At 54.5% G+C, this 20,263-nt stretch overlaps 2 protein-coding genes across 6 annotated transcripts; one reads left to right on the top strand and one right to left on the bottom strand.

Moving 5' to 3' along the window:
• Nucleotides 1-589: 589 nt before the first annotated feature.
• Nucleotides 590-6,319, bottom strand: CCDC137 (coiled-coil domain containing 137). 2 transcript variants are annotated; one of them, XM_034790447.1, is made up of 6 exons: nt 6,175-6,319; nt 5,012-5,142; nt 4,391-4,601; nt 3,596-3,678; nt 1,866-1,945; nt 590-1,559 (listed from the first exon to the last, which is right to left on the bottom strand). In XM_034790447.1, exons 1-6 carry the CDS (start codon nt 6,261-6,263, stop codon nt 1,347-1,349), a joined length of 807 nt encoding a protein of 268 aa, XP_034646338.1. In that variant the 5' UTR covers nt 6,264-6,319; the 3' UTR covers nt 590-1,346. The 2 variants fall into 2 exon arrangements, with proteins under 2 accessions (XP_034646338.1, XP_034646339.1); XM_034790448.1 differs by lacking the exon at nt 6,175-6,319 and adding an exon at nt 5,845-6,051.
• Nucleotides 6,320-6,448: 129 nt separating this feature from the next.
• PDE6G (phosphodiesterase 6G) lies at nt 6,449-20,010 on the top strand. Of its 4 annotated transcripts, none has more exons than XM_034790454.1 (4): nt 6,513-6,571; nt 17,957-18,162; nt 19,055-19,095; nt 19,775-20,010. In XM_034790454.1, the coding sequence occupies exons 2-4, from the start codon at nt 18,017-18,019 to the stop codon at nt 19,849-19,851; spliced, it is 264 nt and encodes an 87-aa protein (XP_034646345.1). In that variant the 5' UTR covers nt 6,513-6,571; nt 17,957-18,016; the 3' UTR covers nt 19,852-20,010. The 4 variants fall into 4 exon arrangements, with proteins under 4 accessions (XP_034646344.1, XP_034646345.1, XP_034646347.1 ...); XM_034790456.1 differs by lacking the exon at nt 6,513-6,571 and adding an exon at nt 14,854-15,012; XM_034790455.1 differs by lacking the exon at nt 6,513-6,571 and adding an exon at nt 15,788-17,301.
• The last annotated feature ends 253 nt before the right edge of the window (nt 20,011-20,263 follow it).

Below are 20,263 nucleotides of genomic sequence, written 5' to 3' on the forward strand. Positions count from 1 at the left end.
GCAGGAACTCTGCCCGACCTGGGGCAGGGGGGAGGGTCTGGATGGGGGCCCCCGTTGTGCCACGCAGACAGGCCTGCAGGGGGCAGGCCAAAGACATGCTGCCCTGTCTAGCACCACCCCGGGACAGTGAGACCACACCCTGCCTAAGGGAATCCCAACTCAAACCCTGGTTTTCTCCATAGCACATGGGGAAACTGAGGCACAGGCACACACAGCCCACCAGTTGCCCAGCAAGGCGGCAAAGAGAGCCTAGGAGTCCTGAGTTTCAAACAGCGACTTTAGCGCACGGTCAATCTGCCTCGGGCTATGGAACAAGCCGTGCACCTAGCGGGAGCTGCAGCGATGGGCGCAGTATCCATGTGATAGTCTCCCCTTGCCAGAGGCCGGCAGTCATACCCACGTTGGGGAATGCAGGTCAAGGGGAGGGGGCCAGTGGCTTGGCTAGCCAGGGCATGCTGCTGGGTGCAGACTGCCACCTGCTGGAGAGTCGTTGCTACTGCAGGGCAGGGAAGGAAGCAGACCCCTGCTCCGGGATTAGGGGCAGGAAAGGTGGGTTCAAAGGGGTGAAGAAATGCGGGGGAGATTTCCATTCGTTTTCCTGCTGTTTATTCAGTTTGGCTGAAGGAGCAAACATTCCCAAGCTGCGGCTGGCAGGAGCAGCCTGGCGGCTCTGCGGCCACCCCGGGGGCCTGCCCTGCGTGTGCCCGGTGAGGTGAGGTGCTCAGGGACACAAACAGGCCGCTCAGCGTGAGTGTTTCGTATCAGCGGGTTCGGCACCTCCGGGCGCCGGCTCATTGAGCTGCCCCGGCCGAGAAGGCAGGCGGCACTCGGAGAGCAGCAGGGATACATGGCCACGAATAGGCTTTTCCAGCGCCTCCCTTTACCCTTACTTCCGCACAGAGCCCAAGCCATGGCGCTGTGCCTGCCTCCTGCCGCTAACACCGTGTCGCCTCTGGGCTGGGCCTGCGAGCGACAAGGAGCGGATCCCCAAGGCTGGGTCCGGGGGCTGGAGTGACCGGCACCCTCCCGTCCCAGGTGGTTCTGCTCCGGCAGGAAGGGGGCAGAGCAGAGTTCTGGGGCCTGATACAGCATGTGCACTAGGTGAGGGGCTGGCTGCTGTGGGTGCTTGGCTAAGAGCCTTGTGCTCCACACACTGAGGGAGGGGCTGTGAGATCCTCCTGGGCCTGTGTCCTGGTGACTCAGTCAGACTGACTGGGGAGGGCTCCTCCCTCTACAGCAGATCCCTGGAACACCTGAGGACACCTCTCACCACATCAGCATCCGCACATGTACTGAGAGACCAAAGCCACGTCTCCGCCCCAGGACGGCACTGGCTGCCCGAGGGCTCAGACTGGTGTCTCCTGCTTGTCCCCCGCGAGGCAGCTCTCAGGCGCCTGCTGCTGTCTGCCTTTCTTTAGGTTCCTGTAGGCCTGGATGACCCTGTCCCGCTCCTCCTCCACGATGCGCTGGCGAGCGAGGGACATGGGGGCAGCTTTGCAGGCAGGAGCCACGTGGCCAGGAGCCAGGAGAGCCGTCAGCAGGAGCTGCCTCGGGCCAGCCTACAGAAATGGAAAGAGAGCCGCTGAGACTCGACACGTTAAGGGACAGAGGGTCAATGCCAGGAACGGAGCCCACCGCAGAGCAGGGTGCAGGGAGAAGGCACCTGCCAAAGGGCAGCAACTGATGCCAGGGGCTTCCAAGTCTCTACTGTCAAGAGGCCCCATGGTGCCAGCAGGTTGGTGCCACTCCGCTTTCGTCCTTCCGGAGAGCTGGCTTCAAGTCCAGGGCCCTAGCAAGAGAGTTTGGCAACCCCATAACTTGGGAATTCTGCTCAGGGCTGAAATGAGATGGGAGCAACAGCTTACCTTCTCTTTGATTACCCCCTTTCTGGGCTTCACAGTAAGCGCTGGCGGTTGCATGGCGACCTCGCCAAACTGGACTGGATCTGAAAGGAAGGGGCAGGGGAGGAGACGGATGTTGCTCGAGATCTTGGACGTGGTGCGAGTGTAGCCCATAGCAGTATTTTGCCAGCTATTCTATCCTACTAATCCAGCCAGCCGTATTAATTAATATGTTTCGTTTTCTAAAATTAATCCATTTATTCTTATATTTTATCAGTATTAATTCCTTGGAATTTAGGGTGCGTTGAGACATGTGTTTCCTAATAATAGGCTTTTTTGCTGAAATGCAAGCTTACCGGCCTGTCAGATCTGCTCTACAGCAAAAAGTAGAATTAGTTATGAATAGGTCAGCATAAAAGCTGGCAACCCTTGGCACCGATAAGAATGGTCCCTGAACTTTGGGGAACCAAAGGGAGGAACTAGCCACATCACATCACAGGTTTATCCGGCTTCTGCAACCGGTTGGTAACCACAGGGTACACCACAACTCGCGGCCATCAAGAGAGCCTAGATTGGCAGTTTTGGAGTGAGATAATCCTTATTAATATAATTAGAAAGTAAGTGTCATAATCCACTAACCTATAAGAGAAGGGTCCCCATAAATTTCTTAGGGTACAGAAATAAGATTTGGGTATAGTAGGTTGGGCCTTATTACATAGGGCAGGATCCTATAAAATACCTTGTAAGAGAGCTCTTAGTAAGTTAGGTTAGTTTTCACTCCTCTAAATTCTAAGCTCTTCACTCCTAGAGCTTCGGTTTCTTGGAGTGCTTTTCATCTATCTATTCTATCTTCTATCATGTTGTCACCTCAGCTTGTGCAGCAGAACTACTCAACGTTCCTAGCCATTGGGGAAGCCAGCGCCATCGTGTAATCGGGCCTGCCAGAAGTGAGGCTGGTCCTTCACCTCCTATTACCGGGCTCTCGAGGAAAGGTGTGAGTATGTTAGGTTAAGGTACTTATAATAAAAATGTTACCACCAGAAGTTTTGAAATTCTTTTACAGTTTTGCAGTTAAGTTTCATTGCATTCCTTATTTTTATGTTAATGGCAATAAAATGTTTATCAATTTGGTATTGTCCTCTGTGTATGCGTTCTTGCCAAGCACCCCGAGAGTCCTCTCCCAATAGAGAACTCTGAGTTCTTAAATTCTGTAGTCTAAATTGGACAAAAACCTATAAATCTTCTGGTTGAATGCGATCAGTGGCAAGCCATAAAAACTAACCCATCAAATTCAGGTCAACACGAGTCAGCAGAGACACCCAACAGCTCCCACCACCCCAAAGCTCTTTAAAGACCCAGTATGTATACAGTGATTGCTACTGAAATGCAGCCGCCTCTGGGGAGAGCCACTGCAGAACAGCACTGCAGAACAGCACAGCGCAGGGAGTGAAGCAGAATCCCAAGCTTAACAAGGATCTGCGGGCAGCATTTCGCGAGGCAGGCTGGAGGAAGTACTGCCCCATCAGCAAGATATTGTCTGGGCTCCACAGTGTGTTCCCAGGAAGCTCCCTGGGCGTATGCAGCCCATCACGGAGCCAGGAAAATGAGGAGCCAAGGAAGCAAGAGAACTTGGGACCAAATTTCAGGTAACGCAAACCTCCTCTACACCCCTCCCCCCGGGTATGGCGAAGAGCCAGGGCTCCATGTCCCAGCCCGGAGCCAGCACAGGACTGCCGATCTGTACCCGCTCCTACCTTGGAACAAGCTCTTCTCCAGCATCGCTGCTTTCTTCTCCGCTCTCTTCTTTCGCATTTTCTCCAGTCGTTTATTCTGAAATCTAAGGATGCCAAGCCGGGTCATTTAGAGGGGATGGAGAGCTTGTTAATGAAAGGGTGCTGGGGGTGGGAGGAAGGGTGCTAATGCTCTGATTAGAACAGTCCCATCTGCAGGATTTAAACCTGACTCAGACTGCGAGCTTCCGGGGCAGGGGGCGTCTCTTACTACTTGTGTGTGCAGCACCTTGCGCACCGAGGGCCCCTGATCTTTAACCTGACACTATCCCTTTAAGAGCTGAACTCCACTCCCTCACCCCCCCAGGGGTACACCCCCCACCCCAGCCTTCTGGGTATCACGCAGGTGCAGCAGCCTCCTCAGAGCGGGTCTGCACAGGCTGCCCTGCGTGAGCTCAGTACCAGCTGCTGGATGGCTGACGATGGGTGATGCTACCCCCAGGAGGGAAAGTTCCTGTACTGGCCCCAGGGGGAGGATAGGACCCGTCTCTGCCATGGCTGGTGTCAGTTAATTGCTCCCTCTGGGGACTGGCTTGGTCTCCTCCCTCCCCCCAGTAATGCAACTCCAGTGCCAACAGGATAAGCAGCGATTTCTGAAGGCAGGAGCGGATTCTGCATTTGCTGCTCAGGCAAGCCCCTGCTGCAGCCACTAGGAGCCGTGACTGGGCCCCACGCAGCCACTAGGAGCCGTGACTGGGCCCCACGCAGCAACATCGGAGCATTCCCTTGGCCTCCGCATGAGCTAACCCCCAGACCTACTCCTTCTTCTTCTGTGACTTCTCCGGGGCCGGCTCCTCAGTCTCAGGCTCGCGCTGCAGCTGGTTTTTGGTAAGGAACAGGACATGCTGGGTCTCCTGCTCCATGCGCTGGATGTAAGCCGACACCGACTCTTGCTTCCGCCTCTTGAACTTGGGCACGGGAATATCACCCTGGGCTGCAGGATCTGGGGCCGCAGGCTTCCTTTTGCTCACTGTAGCCAAGATCATAACAGCATTTGCCAGAGGAAGGGAGAAGAAAGATCTGTGGGCTCTGGGAATTTGGAACTCAGATTTTTTTGGTTCCTAAGAAGAGCTGTAAACCCTCCTGTGTCAGAGCATGAGACAACTATCAACAGACATGGGGTAGGAGGAACAGTACGTGGTGGCAGATTATGCCAGAACTGCCTCCAACAGGGTGTCTGCTACTTGCTGGTACTGGCCACCACTGGAACCAGGATATTCAATGGGAGGGACCTATGGTCTGATCCCCTGTGGTGGGGCCATGTCCCGTTTTCAGTGAAGTCAACGTAAGCAGTGTACACTAGACCTAGTCTGTGTGTGGTGGGATCTTTCAGTTAATCTTTGAGTTAATAAGGTAGGTCCCGGGGAGGCTGGCCTTTACCTGCTTTCCTTCTCTTCTTGCTCTTGGGGTTTTTCATCTCCTCTCTGCTCTTCATAAGCTCCCGGAGCCGATAGGGGATTTCCTGCTCATCAAGATGTTTGGGCTTTGAGTTGGTTTTCTTTTTCTCTTGGCTGAAAAGGAAGAGACGTACCGAGGTCAGAAGCCGGGGACAGGGAAAGGTGCAGAACTCACTGCTGCAGCACGGACAGCCAGGTAAATGGGAGGCAGGGTCTGAGCTGAGAGACAGGCCCAGTATCCACCTGACCGTCCCTCTTCTCGCTGAGACAAGGCGGGTGAGGTAATATGTTTTAGTGGACCAGCTTTTGTTGAAGAAAGAGACAAACTTTTGAGCTTACAGAGCTCTGCACTAGGTTTAAAACACACAGCCAACCTGTGGAACTCCTTGCCAGAGGATGTTGTGGAGGCCAAGACTATAACAGAGTTCGAAAAAGAACCAGCCCAGTTCCTGGAGGATAGGTCCATCAATGGCTATTAGCCAGGATGGACAGGGAGGGTGTCCCTAGTCTCTGTTTGCCAGAAGCTGGGAATGGGCGACAGGGGATGGATTCCCTGCTCTGTTCATTCCCTCTGGGGCACCTGGCATTGGCCACTGTCGGCAGACAGGATACTTGGCTAGATGGACCTTTGGTCTGACCCACTATGGCCGTTCTTACGCCTGTGTAAGCTCGACAGCTTGTCTCTCTCTCACCAACAGAAGCTGGGCCAACAAAAGATATTACCTTCCCCTCCCTTGTCTCTCTCCTATCCTGGGCCCAACAGCTACACAACACTGCACCCCTCTTCTCAGGGGCTGGACGGGGGTGTTGCCTTACCGGCCGGTAAAACAGGAGTCCCACATTCACGACACGTGGGGGGGGACAGGGGTGTAGTGGCTGCCCGGAGGCAGATTCCCAAGGCAAGGCCCAGAGCGGGCGATGGCATCCCAGGGCGACAAGGCGGCGCCAGTCGCACACTTCAGAGGCTGGCCGCAGGCGTCACTGGAGGGGGGAGGGGGTCCACTAGCCCAGCGCGATGGGCCGCGTTAAGGCCGAGGGAAGGGACCAGGCGCCGCGGTGAGAGGCGCGGCAGATCGGCCACCCCCGCAGAGCCCGTAGGGGACACCCCCGCCCGCCCGCCCGCATCGAGCCCGGGGCGGCACCGACCTGCCCTTGCGCGGCTGCCCCCGAGCACCGCGGCCCGAAGGACCCAGCGCCGCCCGGACCCCCCGCGGCGGCGGCGGCTGTTTGCCCATCGGGACTGGGAGCCACGTGCGCCTCCTAGTCCTCCTCGTGCCCGGCTGCCCCCACTTCCGGCTGACCCCGGAGCCCCGCCCCCTCCAACCCCCTTCTCCCATTGGCCCGCGTGCCCAGGGACCGCCCCCTCCGCACCTATTGGTTCGCGCTGAGCGGAACCGATGCGGCTATTGGCTGAGGAAGCTGCTGGTTATGCGGAGGCGAGGGGGGTTGTCAGGGCGCCGCGGCCAGGATGTTACTACAGGGGGCGGCCCGGTGCGGCCGGGGCCTGGCGGGGCGGAGCAGCGCGGCCGGGGCCTGTCCCCAGGTGAGCACCGGGGCTGGTCGGGGGGCTGGGGTTAGAGCAGGGGGGCTGTATGGGGAAGGGGCTGTATGGGGGAGGGGAAGGAGGCTGGTTGGGGGGCTGGGGTTAGAGCAGGGGGGCTGTATGAGGGGGAGGGGAAGGAGGCTGGTTGGGGACGGAGGGATCTCCTGCCTGTATTTGGACCCATCTCCTCCATCCCCGATACGGGGTTATCGAGTGCGCTTGGTGGACCGAATCCTGCTTTTCTCCCTGCACCCGAGCTGCTCCTGGGGCACTGTGAGGGAGGCTGTGAGCCTTGCGCACTGCTGGGCCCACCCCAGGGGCCACGTGCATAGCCCCTTCGGCGCAGATGGCCATCAGAACGATGGGCCAGACCCGGTTGTGCGGAGCCCTCGGCGTGTGACCGTTCGATATCTCTTGTAAGTTTGTTATTAATTGCCAGGTAAATCTACAACTCTTCAGGTGCACGGAGCGCTGGAGACTGCAGAGATGTGGGTTTCCTTTCTGGGACGGGCTCCCTCGCAGAGACCACCTAAAAAGCTGCTTCTGCAGCGTTCGGAGCTTTTCCGTGGACCTGACAAAAGCAGATTTTAGCCACCATCTAAGCCATTCGGACACCCGAGGAGATGGCTCTCAGACTGATCCCCAACAGAGCGACGGAGAGCCCTGCGCTGCGGGGGGCTCAGAGCCTTTGAAAGACACACAGCCCCCCTTTTCCAAGCACCCAACGCTGCTTCCCCCCACTAACTGCTGTATGAGTGGCTGCCACAACTGCGTTTGGATTGCATATGTAGAGGAGCTGCAGAAACACTACCAGGATGGGGGAGAACAGGCCTTAGCAGCTGTGGAAAAGCACATAGACGATGAGAACATTAAAATGATTTTAAAGATGGAAATCAGATTCCGCATGAAGAAAGACTGATGCTCACAGCCTACACTACATGGCTCCTCTTCTCCCATGGCACTACAAACTCCAGAGAGCGAGCGAGCCCAGATTTATTTATTGTCCCTTCTCCAAAAAGGCTCCTTATTTAACATCGTTTGTCCATCTCCTTTTAACCTTGGTTCTTGGGCTCGAGAACCCAGTTTGACGACCAGTTGGTAAAGGATTGCCGTTATTTATTGGTATGAGTTACACTACTTGGCGGAAATTCGGTGAGAATAAATTCATACCCGTGTGCTTAAAAATGGGAACCTCTTCTAGGCCTGTCTCTCTGTTCTGGGCTTGTGCAACGCCTACCGTGACGGGGCCCTGGCCCGTGATTTGGACTCCTAGCTGCTGCTACTTCACGTTTTGTCTTACGCTTACTCCAGTGGAGTCGCTCCTGATGCACGCTGCTTTAAGAACAACAAGGAGTCTGGTGGCACCTTAAAGACTAGCCGATTTATTTGGGCATAAGCTTTCGTGAGTAAAAACCTCACTTCTTTGGATGCACGAAAGCTTATGCCCAAATAAATCGGTTAGTCTTTAAGGTGCCACCAGACTCCTTGTTGTTTTTGTAGATACAGACTAACACGGCTACCCCCTGATACTTGACTGCTTTAAGAGTGTTTGTTTAACATCTAGACTGGCTGACCCCGGAGCCCCGCCTCCTCCCCAAAGGGGACTAAGAATTCAGCACCCAAATCCCACATTCTCTGGGCGTTTAAGTCCCTTAGCCCTCTTTAAAACCCCTGCTGTAGACTAGATAAATAGTCCTCTCTCCCCCGATGCACGGCCAGCTGGGCTCCCCTCTTGATCCTCACCCAGCTGCCTCACCCAGCAGCTTGGTGGCTGGAGGTGAAGAGCCTAGTGCATAACCACCGATTCCCTGGGAGCCCTTTAAAACCACCCTGTTTGCTGTGTCTTTCTACACTTGTTAGAGGCTTCAGCATGTTGTAAGCACTTGTTGTTGAGGCTTTCTGGCATGTCGGCCCCTCAGATGGGGTTGGCTGCCGGAGCCCAGGGTTTCTTCTCAGAGGAGGCTCGCTGGGGTCTGTAACCTGTCCCATCCTCCTCCTGAGGAAATGGCTTTTCCTGTGGGCCAGTGGGATTTGCTGGCCCACTGGGCTGAGAGGTGACTGTTCAGCGTGGGTCCCTGTCCTTGCACAAGGGGGTTTCAGCAGCTACCAAGCAATGGCACCAGCCTTCTGCCATGCTGCTCGTTCTGGTTAACCCTAGATGGCTGCAGCTGACTTTGGGCACCCCAGCCTAGTAGGGGCAAAGTTCCCAGTCCGGGTGGTGAGCGTGTGGATTTTATCTGCATCTTGGATGGATGAAGTGTGTACGTTAGACCATTGACTGCAGGTGGGATAAACTGCAAGGAGAAAGCTGGATCTGCTTGTGTTAGCAACGCGGCAGAACCTAGCTAAGCCTCACTAAACCTGAGGCCCTTTGTATCCCTTCGCAGCAAAGATTTAATACCGGCGCTCTAGCGCGGCCGCTTGAGCCTGCACTGATGATCTAGTCTGCACTCTGCCAGGCTTGCTAGCGCTTAGTAAAGGGAAGCTACACTGGTCCACACGATTAAAACCCTGTTCGCCAGGCAGTGCCCTCACTTTGTTGGCTCTTTAGTGAGTTTGCTCCCTCACCTGTTACTTTGCAGCTGGTTGTGAGAATGGGGGAGGTTCCCTCGCCTGAAGAAACAGCAACTGGGGTTTCTCTTTTCTTCCTGGAGGGGAGAGAGAACTCCTTCTGCGGAGGTGGCTGTGTCCATCCCACCCTCTTCTGGTCAGACATTCTCACTGCAGTAGAACCAGGGGGCAGAGTGTATAAATCAGCGGCTGATTGTGGGTCCCCTGTCAGTTCTGTAAGGGGGCGATAGATCCCTAGTGACACTCTGGACCTGGAGATCTCCCCCCAAAACATCTCAGTTGAGTCCAGTGCACTGAACAGCCTGGCTTAGCTCTGAATTGTGAGATGAGAACGTAACATTTATTTCCCTGGGCTGGAGGTTTCCTTGCTTGTTAGAGAGATAAGAACAGCTGTACTGGGTCAGACCAAAGGTCCATCCAGTCCAGTATCCTGTCTACCGACAGTGGCCAATGCCGGGTGCCCCAGAGGGAGTGAACAGGACAGGTAATGATCAAGTGATCTCTCTCCTGCCATCCATCTCCACCCTCTAACAGTCGAGGGACACCATTCCTTACCATCCTGGCTAATAGCCATTAATGGACTTAACCTCCATGAATTTAACCGGTTCTCTTTTAAACCCTGTTATAGTCCTAGCCTTCACAACCTCCTCAGGCAAGGAGTTCCACAAGTTGACTGTGCGCTGTGTGAAGAACTTCCTTGTATTTGTTTTAAACCTGCTGCCTATTAATTTCATTTGGTGACCCCTAGTTCTTGTATTATGGGAATAAGTAAATAACTTCTCCTTATCTACTTTCTCCACATCACTCATAATTTTATATACCTCTATCATATCCCCCCTTAGTCTCCTCTTTTCCAAGCTGAAAAGTCTTAGCCTCTTTAATCTCTCCTCATATGGGACCCTCTCCAAACCCCTAATCATTTTAGTTGCCCTTCTCTGAACCTTTTCTAGTGCCAGTATATCTTTTTTGAGATGAGACCACCACATCTGTACGCAGTATTCGAGATGTGGGCGTACTATCGATTTATAGAAGGGCAATAAGATATTCTCCCTCTTATTCTCTATCCCCTTTTTAATGATTCCTAACATCCTGTTTGCTTTTTTTGCCCGCCTCTGCACACTGCGTGGACATCTTCAGAGAACTATCCACGATGATTCCAAGATCTTTTTCCTGATTCGTTGTAGCTAAATTCGCCCCCATCATATTGTATGTATAGTTGGGGTTATTTTTTCCAATGTGCATGACTTGACATTTAGCCACATTACATTTCATTTTCATTTCAACAAACAGCAAAAAGCAACTTTGGGGATTTTACAATCAAAACTGCAGCTGAGTGCAGAGCTGGAGTGCTGGGCTTTGCCGAATAGGGGCGTGCAGCCGTGCGATGGGATGTTGGGCTCTCTCACCAAGAGCAGGGGTAATCGGCGTTTGCATGGGGGACCTGCAGTGAAAACCCAGGTAGTGTCAGAGAGCTGTTCCCTCAGGGTCCGTGCTGGGCCATTGCCCCAGTGTGGTGCTAGGGGGCTGTGTGCTGCTGCGGGTGCAGGTTTTTGAAGTGGGATCTAAAACCAGCCTGCTGACCGCTCAGGTTGGTAAAGGTCTTAGGTCAGTGTGCGATTTTTAGCTGGGGAGTCCCGCTCCGATTGAGGTGTGAACAATTGCCTGCTGCCTCCTTAAATCCACCCTGTTGCTTCCGTTGCATACAGAGACTTCGCTGTCTTCTCTGAGAATAGTTCGCTGGCAAATGGCTGTGGTGCTCCTCCCCTAGATGTGGCTGCATTTCAGGGATTTGTGCATCTGTGAAGGGAACGCGCACTGTGTGAATGGAGGAGGATGGTGGAGAGTCTGTTCCCTGCCTCCGGGAGACGCAGCACAGAAGGCATAGCCTGGCATGCAAGGGGCATGGGTGGCTTTGAAGCTACATTTGTGCCTCGGGGCTGCTGTGGTGGTCAAAATGGCGCAGGCATAAATAAGAGCCGCTGCAGGGCTGCTCTATTTTGCAGCACCTTCCAAGAGCTGCCTAGAGGCTGCTGTGCCATCTGGCGCAGCACAGAAGCTCTGTAGTGGCATGTGCTGTGGAGCCCCACCTCCTGTACCACTCCTGGCATGGCAGCTGCCCCAGAGCTGCCTGGGGTGGTGCAGTGCTTTGCACCGATAGAATTTCCTGCCGCACCTGGCCCCACGGATCTGCTCCCCCTCCACATGCACCCTGGAGTTCTGTATAGAGGCTGTGGAGGAATCTGTTCCACATTCTTGGTGCTAAATGCCAGCATTTTCCTCCCATTTGCTAAGGGGTCTGTGTCAGAAAGCACCAGCCCCCCTACAGCTCTGCCCGCCAGAGCAGCGCCCTTGCTGCGCTTGGCTGCGGAGTCTGAGATTCTCAATGAAGTCTTGACAGAAACCCACCCCCCCAGCTGCAGAATCTGGCGAAATGAAGTCGGGTGCCGCTAAGACCTGCTAGCTGTTTAGCAGTGTGCACTCCTAAAACTCAAGATGGAATCAATAATTAACAGGGGTCCTTGTCTTCATCAGAAAAGTAACCGGTTCAGCTGGTGTCCTTAAAACAGTCCTGGATTCGCATAATCCTATTTGCTGAAGCCTGACTAATTGTAATTAGTGGAAGGGCCTGAAGCTCAATTAAAGTGTACTGAGATTATGCCTTTTTATAATTGCTTTAGTGCCAGGGGATTAGCTTTGGAATGATACTCATCCAGCAGACAAACTGGGGCTTCCACAGGAAACCTGGGCCAAGAAATTGAGCAGGGATCAGAAGAAGTACTTTTTTTTTTTTAATACTTGATAGTCAGTTGACCCCTAGGACTCCGTCACAAATATTTATTGTCAACTGGGGCCAACACCTTAGTGGTCAGAAAAGGATTAGACAGTCCTATGGAGAATGGGGAACATCTGCCGTGACAGTAGATGGGATTAAAATAGGGAAGGGATAACCACTCTCATGCTTCACTACTCGGGGATAGGAAGAAACTTCCCCAGTGGACAGATAAGGAATAACCTGCCCATTATGTAGCCTCTTGTGCCTTCCTCTGACGCAGCCTAGCAGTGGCCGTGGGCGAGCACTGGGGACTGAAGTAGCTGGACCCTTTCTTCTGCTCCACTCTGGCAATTCCCAGGTTTCTAAGAATACCAAACAGCAAATTACCCAGCAGTAATGCCCGCCCCTTGCATTAGTACCCAAGGCCAGCCTTTGCAAAGGTAGGCACCTCAATCCATGTTTGGTTGCTAAGTAACTAGTCTGATTTTTCCAAGTGGCTTGGGGCCCTGTGGCTTCCATTGACTTCAGCGGCACAGGGGGGGTTCTTACAGCTTTGCTAGCCTCGGCCAGGAGGATGCTGTCATATGAGGTAGCATGCCAGAGTCCCAGGCCCTTGGTGACCTCACTGCTTTTCAAGATCGAACAGCAGCTTGGGATCCATGTGGGCTGAATTTGGGGCCCATCCCTCATTATCATGGGGTTTCCTGTCTCGTAAGAACCTCGGGGCAGGGACTTCGTCTCTTGGTTTGTTTGTTGTCACATGTTAATTGCACTATATCTGCTATTAATGAATGTCTTTGCTCAGCTTGTGTGCTCCTTGGACTGTCTGATGAATACACGTGCATGTAGCACCTAGTGCAATGGGCCGGGATCCATGGGTGGGCCCTCTAACCATATGGCAATACATATAATGAGTCGGAAGGGAAATGTCATGTGCCCATAGGCCGATCTGGGCCCACTTTCTGAGCCCTGTTGCAGTCGCTTTGCACGGTCTTCTAGCAAATGTGGTTCATGGCAGGGGCGTTCTGAGAATCGGCCCATTTGACCCCAATATTGCAGATTTGTGCAAAGCACATTTTAAATTGGCAGCTGGGACAGCGGGTTCTGAAAGGGCCAGTCGAGGATCCTGCGCTCAGTCTAGCTCTGCTGTCTGGGATATTTGTGACGGCCGAGTTGCAGGCTGAAGTCTGCTCATGAGAACTCCCGGGTCGTTGATTGCCAGCCAGGGACCTCCCAACAACAAGCTTCTAAACTGAAGAGGAGGCAAAATCCAGCCGATAAATTATTTGCTAGGAATTGTTCTACACCAAACACACCACCCACTGAAATACTGCGCAGAGCCAGAGAGACGAGCAAATGCCCCTCTGGAACAATAAAATACACAGTCAAACGGGCGGGAGCGGACAGTGTGTGACAATAGCATTACCCCAACGCCCTCTCTCTCACCCACATGCTCCTCTCCTCCACCCCGACCGATGTACATACCATTAGAAATGAGATCAGCTTACCCATTTCTAAAGGAAGGGTCATAATCCTATTAGCCAGGAGCAGAATAAACCCACCCGCCCACAAGAACCATCCAGAGTATCGTCTATAGGACACGGATCCATCGCGGAGTGTCAGAGGTGGCTGGGGCTAGTGCCAGCCCAGTGCAGCTGGCCCTGTGAAACAGCTGCAGCGGGGTAAGTAATCCCCACTGCTTTCAATACACCGAGTGTAGCTGTTCTTCAGCGTCTTGCGTAAGGGGCCTGTGCTCCAGCCTTCGTCTCGCTCACGTCCCTGTCTCAGTCTACTTCTGCCACCTGCGTGAGACTGTACTTCCTTTCCTTGGTCTTTAAAATCCTACTCGGTCCCTCCGCTGTGCTCTGAGGGGCGAAGGGGGTCGTTACTCTAGGCCGGGGGGCCATTAGCCGATGCGGGGCGGATTCGAATCTTATCAGACTGTTGGCATGAACTGGTCCAAGATAGCTAGTCTGGACAGGCACCGAAGAACCAAACTAGATAATAGCTGGGGTGCTCCAAGCTGTCCTCGTACTTCCAGCCTGCTGAAGGAGCCGCTGAGTGCCCATAGCAAACCTCTGGGCAGCTCGGTCCGTTTCCAAAGGCTCAGGACTGGAGTTGGTCACGATGGGTGAATTTTCAAAGAAAAACTTTACAACATGAATTTTATGTGATTCTTTTTAACTGGAATGTTTTGGGTTTTTGCTCTTTCCCCTTTTCCAGTTGCGAAGTGGGGTGGGTGGATCCTGGAAACGGCGCTGGGGGATGGGGGGGGGGTCATAGAAAATTTCAGAGAGAAGGGAAATGTTCCTTTTGCAAAAAGGCTGGTTTTGTTGAATACTGTTTTGAAAGGGAGAGTGGTGACCGGCCGTTCGGATTGGTGCCGCTCTGGGGATTTGCAGAGGAGGCAGGATACACAAATCTGTCCAATTGTTGTTTGCAGGAGTTTTTTCCTCTGGCTTGCTGTGGATTATGTGCTGAGGGCCTGCTCCAAAGCCTCTGAGCTGAGGGCAAGACTCCCACTGCCTTCAGTGGCTGGGGATCAGTCCCCAAATGTTTCTGAGACACTAGTTAAACTAAAGCCTTACTAGAGAGGGGACCTGCAACAGCTGCTGACCCTGGTCCCGATCCTCCAAACAGGCACGTGTTGCCCTATTGCCCAGGAGACTGCTTAATAGATTACACCTATGCTTAACTTTATTATTTGCATTGCAATAGCACCTAGCGGCCCTCGGCCAGATCAGAGCCCCGGTGAGCTAGGGGCCGCACAGCACACGCAGCCTAGTCTGAATGCGCCAGCAGCCAGCGGGGTAGAGAGCACGGTGAAGTGACGTAATCAAGATATGGCAAAGGGAAGGCTAGAATCCAAGTCTCCTGACTTGCAGCCCCGGGTCCCTTTCCAGCCTGGCAGGGCAGCCCAGCCCCGCACTGAGAGGCGGGAGTTGGTAACGGAAGGGAATGCCCCTGATTACAGAACACCGAGTGGGATGAAGGGGATGCTTTGCCGTTGGAGAAGCCGGGAGGACAGTCTTTCGAAGGGGCAGCGTTTGGGAACGGCACAGGTGGCTGTGTCGGGGATCACTGAAATCCCTCCCAGGTAAGGGGCTGTATAACAGCACTCGCTGTTGAAGACCCACGCTTGATTGGAGGCACCTCCTAACTCTCATCATTTATCCACCAGAAATAAACGGTAGGGGCTAGACGCTGGCCTCTCGATGCCAGGAGCTAGTAGGCTATTGAATAGCTGGGGAGGGCTGCTTGCGGAGTAGCATACTAGCCCACGGGCTGTGGGAGACCAGCATCTGGCCTTTAAAAACCCATTTCTCCTTTCACAAGTTCTATATATGCCTTGCTACATCGCCTGTGGTTTTACTGGGGAGTGACTGGAACGGGCGATGCTTTGCTTGTTTCGCCCCGGAACGGAGACGTTTCCTGGGGACAGGAGACTGACACTGCTGCAGAAACCATTCGAAACAATGGAGTGATAGTAATTTACCAACCGCGAGCATTCAAGAAACCATGAGTCAGTGCCCTCCCCTCTCCAGAAAATACAAGATTGGCTTAAAAAAAAATCATGAGAGGGTTTTTTCCATTATTTCTCTGGTCTCTAGGGTTTGCGTTCCATATGCCACTGCTAGAAAATGACTACGCTGAAATCCCTGCGTAATGGCATGATGCAGGGGGCCTGGGGCTTTAAGAAAAACACCAGCTCTGAGACTTGTGATAAAATCATGAGAACTGGCAACCTGCAGGCGAGTTTGGGTTCCCAGGTACAATCAGGCCGGACGCTAACACCGGAGGAGAAGACATGGATGCTGCACTCCCCCCAGTTATTCCAGTTTCGTGTTTCACAGGAACTAATAGTGAAAGTGCTGTGTCCCACACAGCTACTGGTAAAAGAACAGCATGAAGGCTGGCGAGAGGAGTGCAGGAACCCACAAACTGGCAGGCTGGACGAGAGCAGGGATCCATCTACGCCGGCGGCCAGACCCAGCTTTTTCAGAACATTTCCCCCCTCCCCCTCCACCCCCAAGCAATTCTAGGATAACATTTCCACCTACTCCTTTCAAAGGTCAGTTCATGGCCTGAACCATGAAGGGCTAGGGCCCTTCCAAACTTTGGGTAGGGGGGAGGTTGTGTTTAACTCACGGATGTTTTCATTACCCATAGAAGTGTTCAGCCTTTCTGTGGGTCCAGCTAAACTTGTGGCCTCAGTGGTCTTGTGGCAATGAGTTCTGCAGGATAACTGGGCCCTGTGTAAACTTTTTCCTCATATTGGTTTTAAATCTGCTGCTTGTCACTGATTGAGTGGCCTCTTCTTGTGCTCTGAAGGATACACTGAAATCACCTACCTGCCTTCTCTCTCCAGTCATTCTGTTGTATTCTTTCATCGTGTCCCTTTATATTTATCTCCTAACAGCTCCGTCCTTTCCCTCAAACGCTAGAAAATGCCAGAATTAAGCTTGCCCGTGTAACCTTAATTCTGCCTTGGTGGGTAGGCAGTGTGGGACAGTCTCATTACATGATCAAACTCTCTCTCGACTAGGCAATTTTCACAGCCCAAGAGAAGGGAAATGCAACCAGCAGCATCCACAGTGAACTGTCTCCGAGAGCTCATTTTAAATGCTAATCTCGCGACGCGTTATCTGTAGACCTGGATCTCTGTCTTTTGGCATATATATGACTTTTAGCTCAAGTGGGGCCCAATTACTCCTGTGCTTGCAGCAGCCCATACGGACACATGTGCTGGATCAGCGCCCTGGAGCACAGACTTCAGGGCCTGCAGTCCCAGGGAGAAAGGACCTGTTTTGTCCTTGCGAACGCACAGTTTAAAACAAGCCAGCAGGGACATTTCAGTCCCCCGCAGGTGCTGCTCCCGTCCTTGTTAACACGCTGGGGCACGTTATCCGCGGGTGACCCCAGGGCTTTCTGAACACTAACCGGCGGGAAGAGACCTCTGCACAGTGCTGGGCCCAGCAGCCGAGCTGACCTTGCATGCTCAGATCTTCCCTTTGCCAGGACACCAGGACGCCAGCTGCTCCCAGCACCCAGTGTCAGAAGCAATAACAGCACCTCGCAAAGAGCCTCCCAGATTCATTCAGCCCTCTCTGCCCCCAGGTTCCCGCCAGGCTTGGAATGAGAGTCGGGATGGTGGAGGTCGGGGGAGAAGGAGCAAACGGTTGTAACTTCAGGGATTTGCTGTTTAAAGAAATAGACGCTAAAGCCCCCGCTTTGTCCCATGTCAATGTCCTTGCAGTAATGAGCTTAGAGCTGGCTGAGCTCAGCTAATTCCAAGGTTGCAGGAGCTTTTCTTCTGCAGCAGGGGTGGGGGCCTGGCAAGTGGGTCACCGAGCCATGGAACGGAGCCCTGGCCCACTCTGGGCGGGTGAGTGGCTAAAGCTTTCGTTTAAAAGGCATGGGAGGGGTCTGCGTCCCACTCCCTAGCTAGCCGGCACTGTTCTTGGCCTCTTGTATGCACCAGCTCCCTGGGCGGGCGGGCCAGAGCTGACTAGGGGTTGGCCACCCAGCTCCCATTCGTTCCCAGGAGCTGGGTAGCTACGGCCCCTTGCGGGCACTGAAAATCTCCATCCAGGGTCACGGGTGGGGATTGCTCCGCACCAGAAAGCGCATCCCCCTGCCCCACGAGCGAAAGCGGTAACAGGCTGTCAGTGAGTGAGTCAGCCACTAGAGGGAGGTGTGATCCCATGCACCACCCATCTTGCACCCAGATTCCCTGCTCCCAGGAGCGAGCAGCCTTGGGTGACTCTCACCCGCTGGGGTGCCGCTGCGTCCCCCCTCTAGCAGCAGCTGGGTTGAGGGGCCTGCTGCTACACCCTGGGCTAAGAGGGGTGGGTCTAGTTCAGGCACAGAGACTTGGGCATCTAGATCCCTTCCAGCTGCCGCTAGCCCACCCAGGAAGGCAGTAGTACGTTTGCATTGATGGCCCTTCTCAGCAGGCACCGTGGGGCCACCATCGCCTTGCTCCCCTCACGTGGCCAATTCTCTTTCCTTCTTTCTGCCTCCAAACGTGTGACTTGTAGGGAGAAGCCGGGACCTGGAGCCAGGGGGACTGCACCAGCAGCTGACACCCCACCGCAGTCATGAGCCTGGAGCCCCCAAAGCTGGAGATCAAGTCGGCCACCAGGGTGACTGGAGGGCCAGTCACCCCCAGGAAAGGGCCCCCCAAATTCAAGCAGAGGCAAACCAGGCAGTTCAAGAGCAAGCCACCCAAGAAGGGGACCCAAGGGTGAGCACGTAGGGCGGGAGTGCTGCTCTCGCAGAGTCTGGTCTCCCTGTACTGGTGAGCAGGCAGTCCCCGGAAGATGCTAACGGTGACTTGCCTAACCCAGGGGCTCAGTGCACTGCCAGCCCCTTCTGGCCAGGACTAACCTCTGGGCCTGGGCTCTGCCCCCCAGCTGTAACAGCTGCAACCCCTGAGCATTTAATCCCCAGAGAGCTTGGGGGCGGGGCAGTCTCACAGCAGAGCCCTGCCCCGATCCACCCCCCCGAACAGTGTCTTTAGGGGAACCCATGTGAGGCTAGAGGGGACTCGAGCGGGTGGCAGGACAGCCCAACAATGTGGATGGAGGGGAGCCACTGGCAACAGAGCAGAGAGACCTTGGTGGGGGCTTTATCAAAGAGAAAGGAGTGCCCCAAACAGCAGCGAAATGAGAGGAGACCACCCATTGCACCGAGAACCAGAGTCGTGAAGGTCGTCTCACCCCTATCGCCCGTTCACTGACCACGTCCAGGGAGACGCAGCCAGGTGGGGGCTCAGCAGTTCATGCAGGACACCGCAGCAGTGGGATTCTGCAGAGCAGACTGGGCGTCAGGTCTTCGGCAAAGGCTCCACACCCGGAGTGAACTGCCTAGAGCTCAGTTCTCCCTTAAGGGACAAAGAACCACAGCCACCCCCCTGCCCTACGGTGCTGGGGACTGAGGCAATGGGCTCTTTCAAGGCTGGGTTTCTGGCCAGTAAGCCAGCGAGGGGTATTTGCTGGAGAGGCTCCCTCTGTCCAGCCTCTCGTCCCACACCCCTCCATGCAGAGCTGGGGGTCACAGCTGGCTGGGGGTGGGCAGGGATGTTCCCGGCTAAGCCCAGGGCAGGGAGAGTGATGTAATGGTGTCTCTCCTTGCAGGTTCGGTGATGACATCCCTGGCATGGAGGGGCTGGGAACAGGTAACCGAGCAGCTGGTGCTTGACTGGTTTGGAAATAGGGAATGTGTTGCACATGAAAGGGAGAGATTAACGTCGGGGGCCAGGCCGCCCCCACCCCGCTCTGCAGAGGCACCTCAGCCCTGGGGAGAGGCTCACACCTGTGCTGATATCGAACCCCCTCTGGATTTCCACCACAGCTTGTGCTGGACTTCCCCTCCTCCTCCCCCTCCGCTCAGCCCTGACCTGCAGCTTCCCACCCCCTTGGTCCCCTCCGGAGAGGTGGCTGCCAGCTGAGCCCTGGCTGGGTTTGCTGTGGATAAATGGAACCAGGAGGGATTGCACCTGGGTCAATTTCACATATGGCCTAAAGCAGGACTTGAACTTGTGCCTTAATTCCCTGTGCCGCCCCGTCCCTCCCCCTTTGCAGGCCCCATTCCCCCTGCACCAGAGAATGAACTTCCAGAACAAAGGCAGAGTGCCTGGGGGAGAGCTCTGCCCTGGGTAAACAGCGCCCAGCCCCAGGGCACCGATCTCCACTGGACAGGCAGGACGCGCTGGCATGGAACGAGCCAACTGGGACTAGGGGCGCCCAGAGCAGGGACAATGCCAAGCAGCAGTGCTGGGGAGAGCGCTTTGCCCAGACCGCAGCCAGACCCTGTCTCACGCTGACACCTGCCTCTCTCTGGTTTTCCCCTTTCAGACATCACCGTGATTTGCCCCTGGGAAGCTTTCAGTCACCTGGAACTCCACGAGCTGGCGCAGTACGGCATCATCTAGCCAGCCCTGAGCGAGTGTCTCATGGCAGCCCTCGGATTGTCACTATTTATACAGAGGGGGCTGCAGCGCTTTCGCTGCTAGTGACCAGACCAGCCTGAACAAGCGCTTTAAAATAAACACGCTCAGCCGAATCTGCTCTGAGTCTGACCTGGCTTTCCGAGCCAGCTCTATTCCACTCTTGACTCTCCCATGCAGCTTGGACGTGTTGCTTAACCCGGGATTTCCCCAAACACGCTGTGTACCACCAGTCTCACTCACCTCTCAGCTTGGCCAGGCCAGTGGGATTTGGCATTTAACGTCTGCTAATTGTTAGAAAGCCCTGGAATTTTCACTAGGGCTGCAGACTCAGCAAACAGGGGAGTGTGAGGTGTAGAATGATCCTCCCTCTGTTGTGGATTAGCAGCCCTGTCTG

The sequence above is a fragment of the Trachemys scripta genome, chromosome 14, assembly GCF_013100865.1.
Source record: "Trachemys scripta elegans isolate TJP31775 chromosome 14, CAS_Tse_1.0, whole genome shotgun sequence".
Lineage (NCBI taxonomy): Eukaryota > Metazoa > Chordata > Testudines > Emydidae > Trachemys > Trachemys scripta.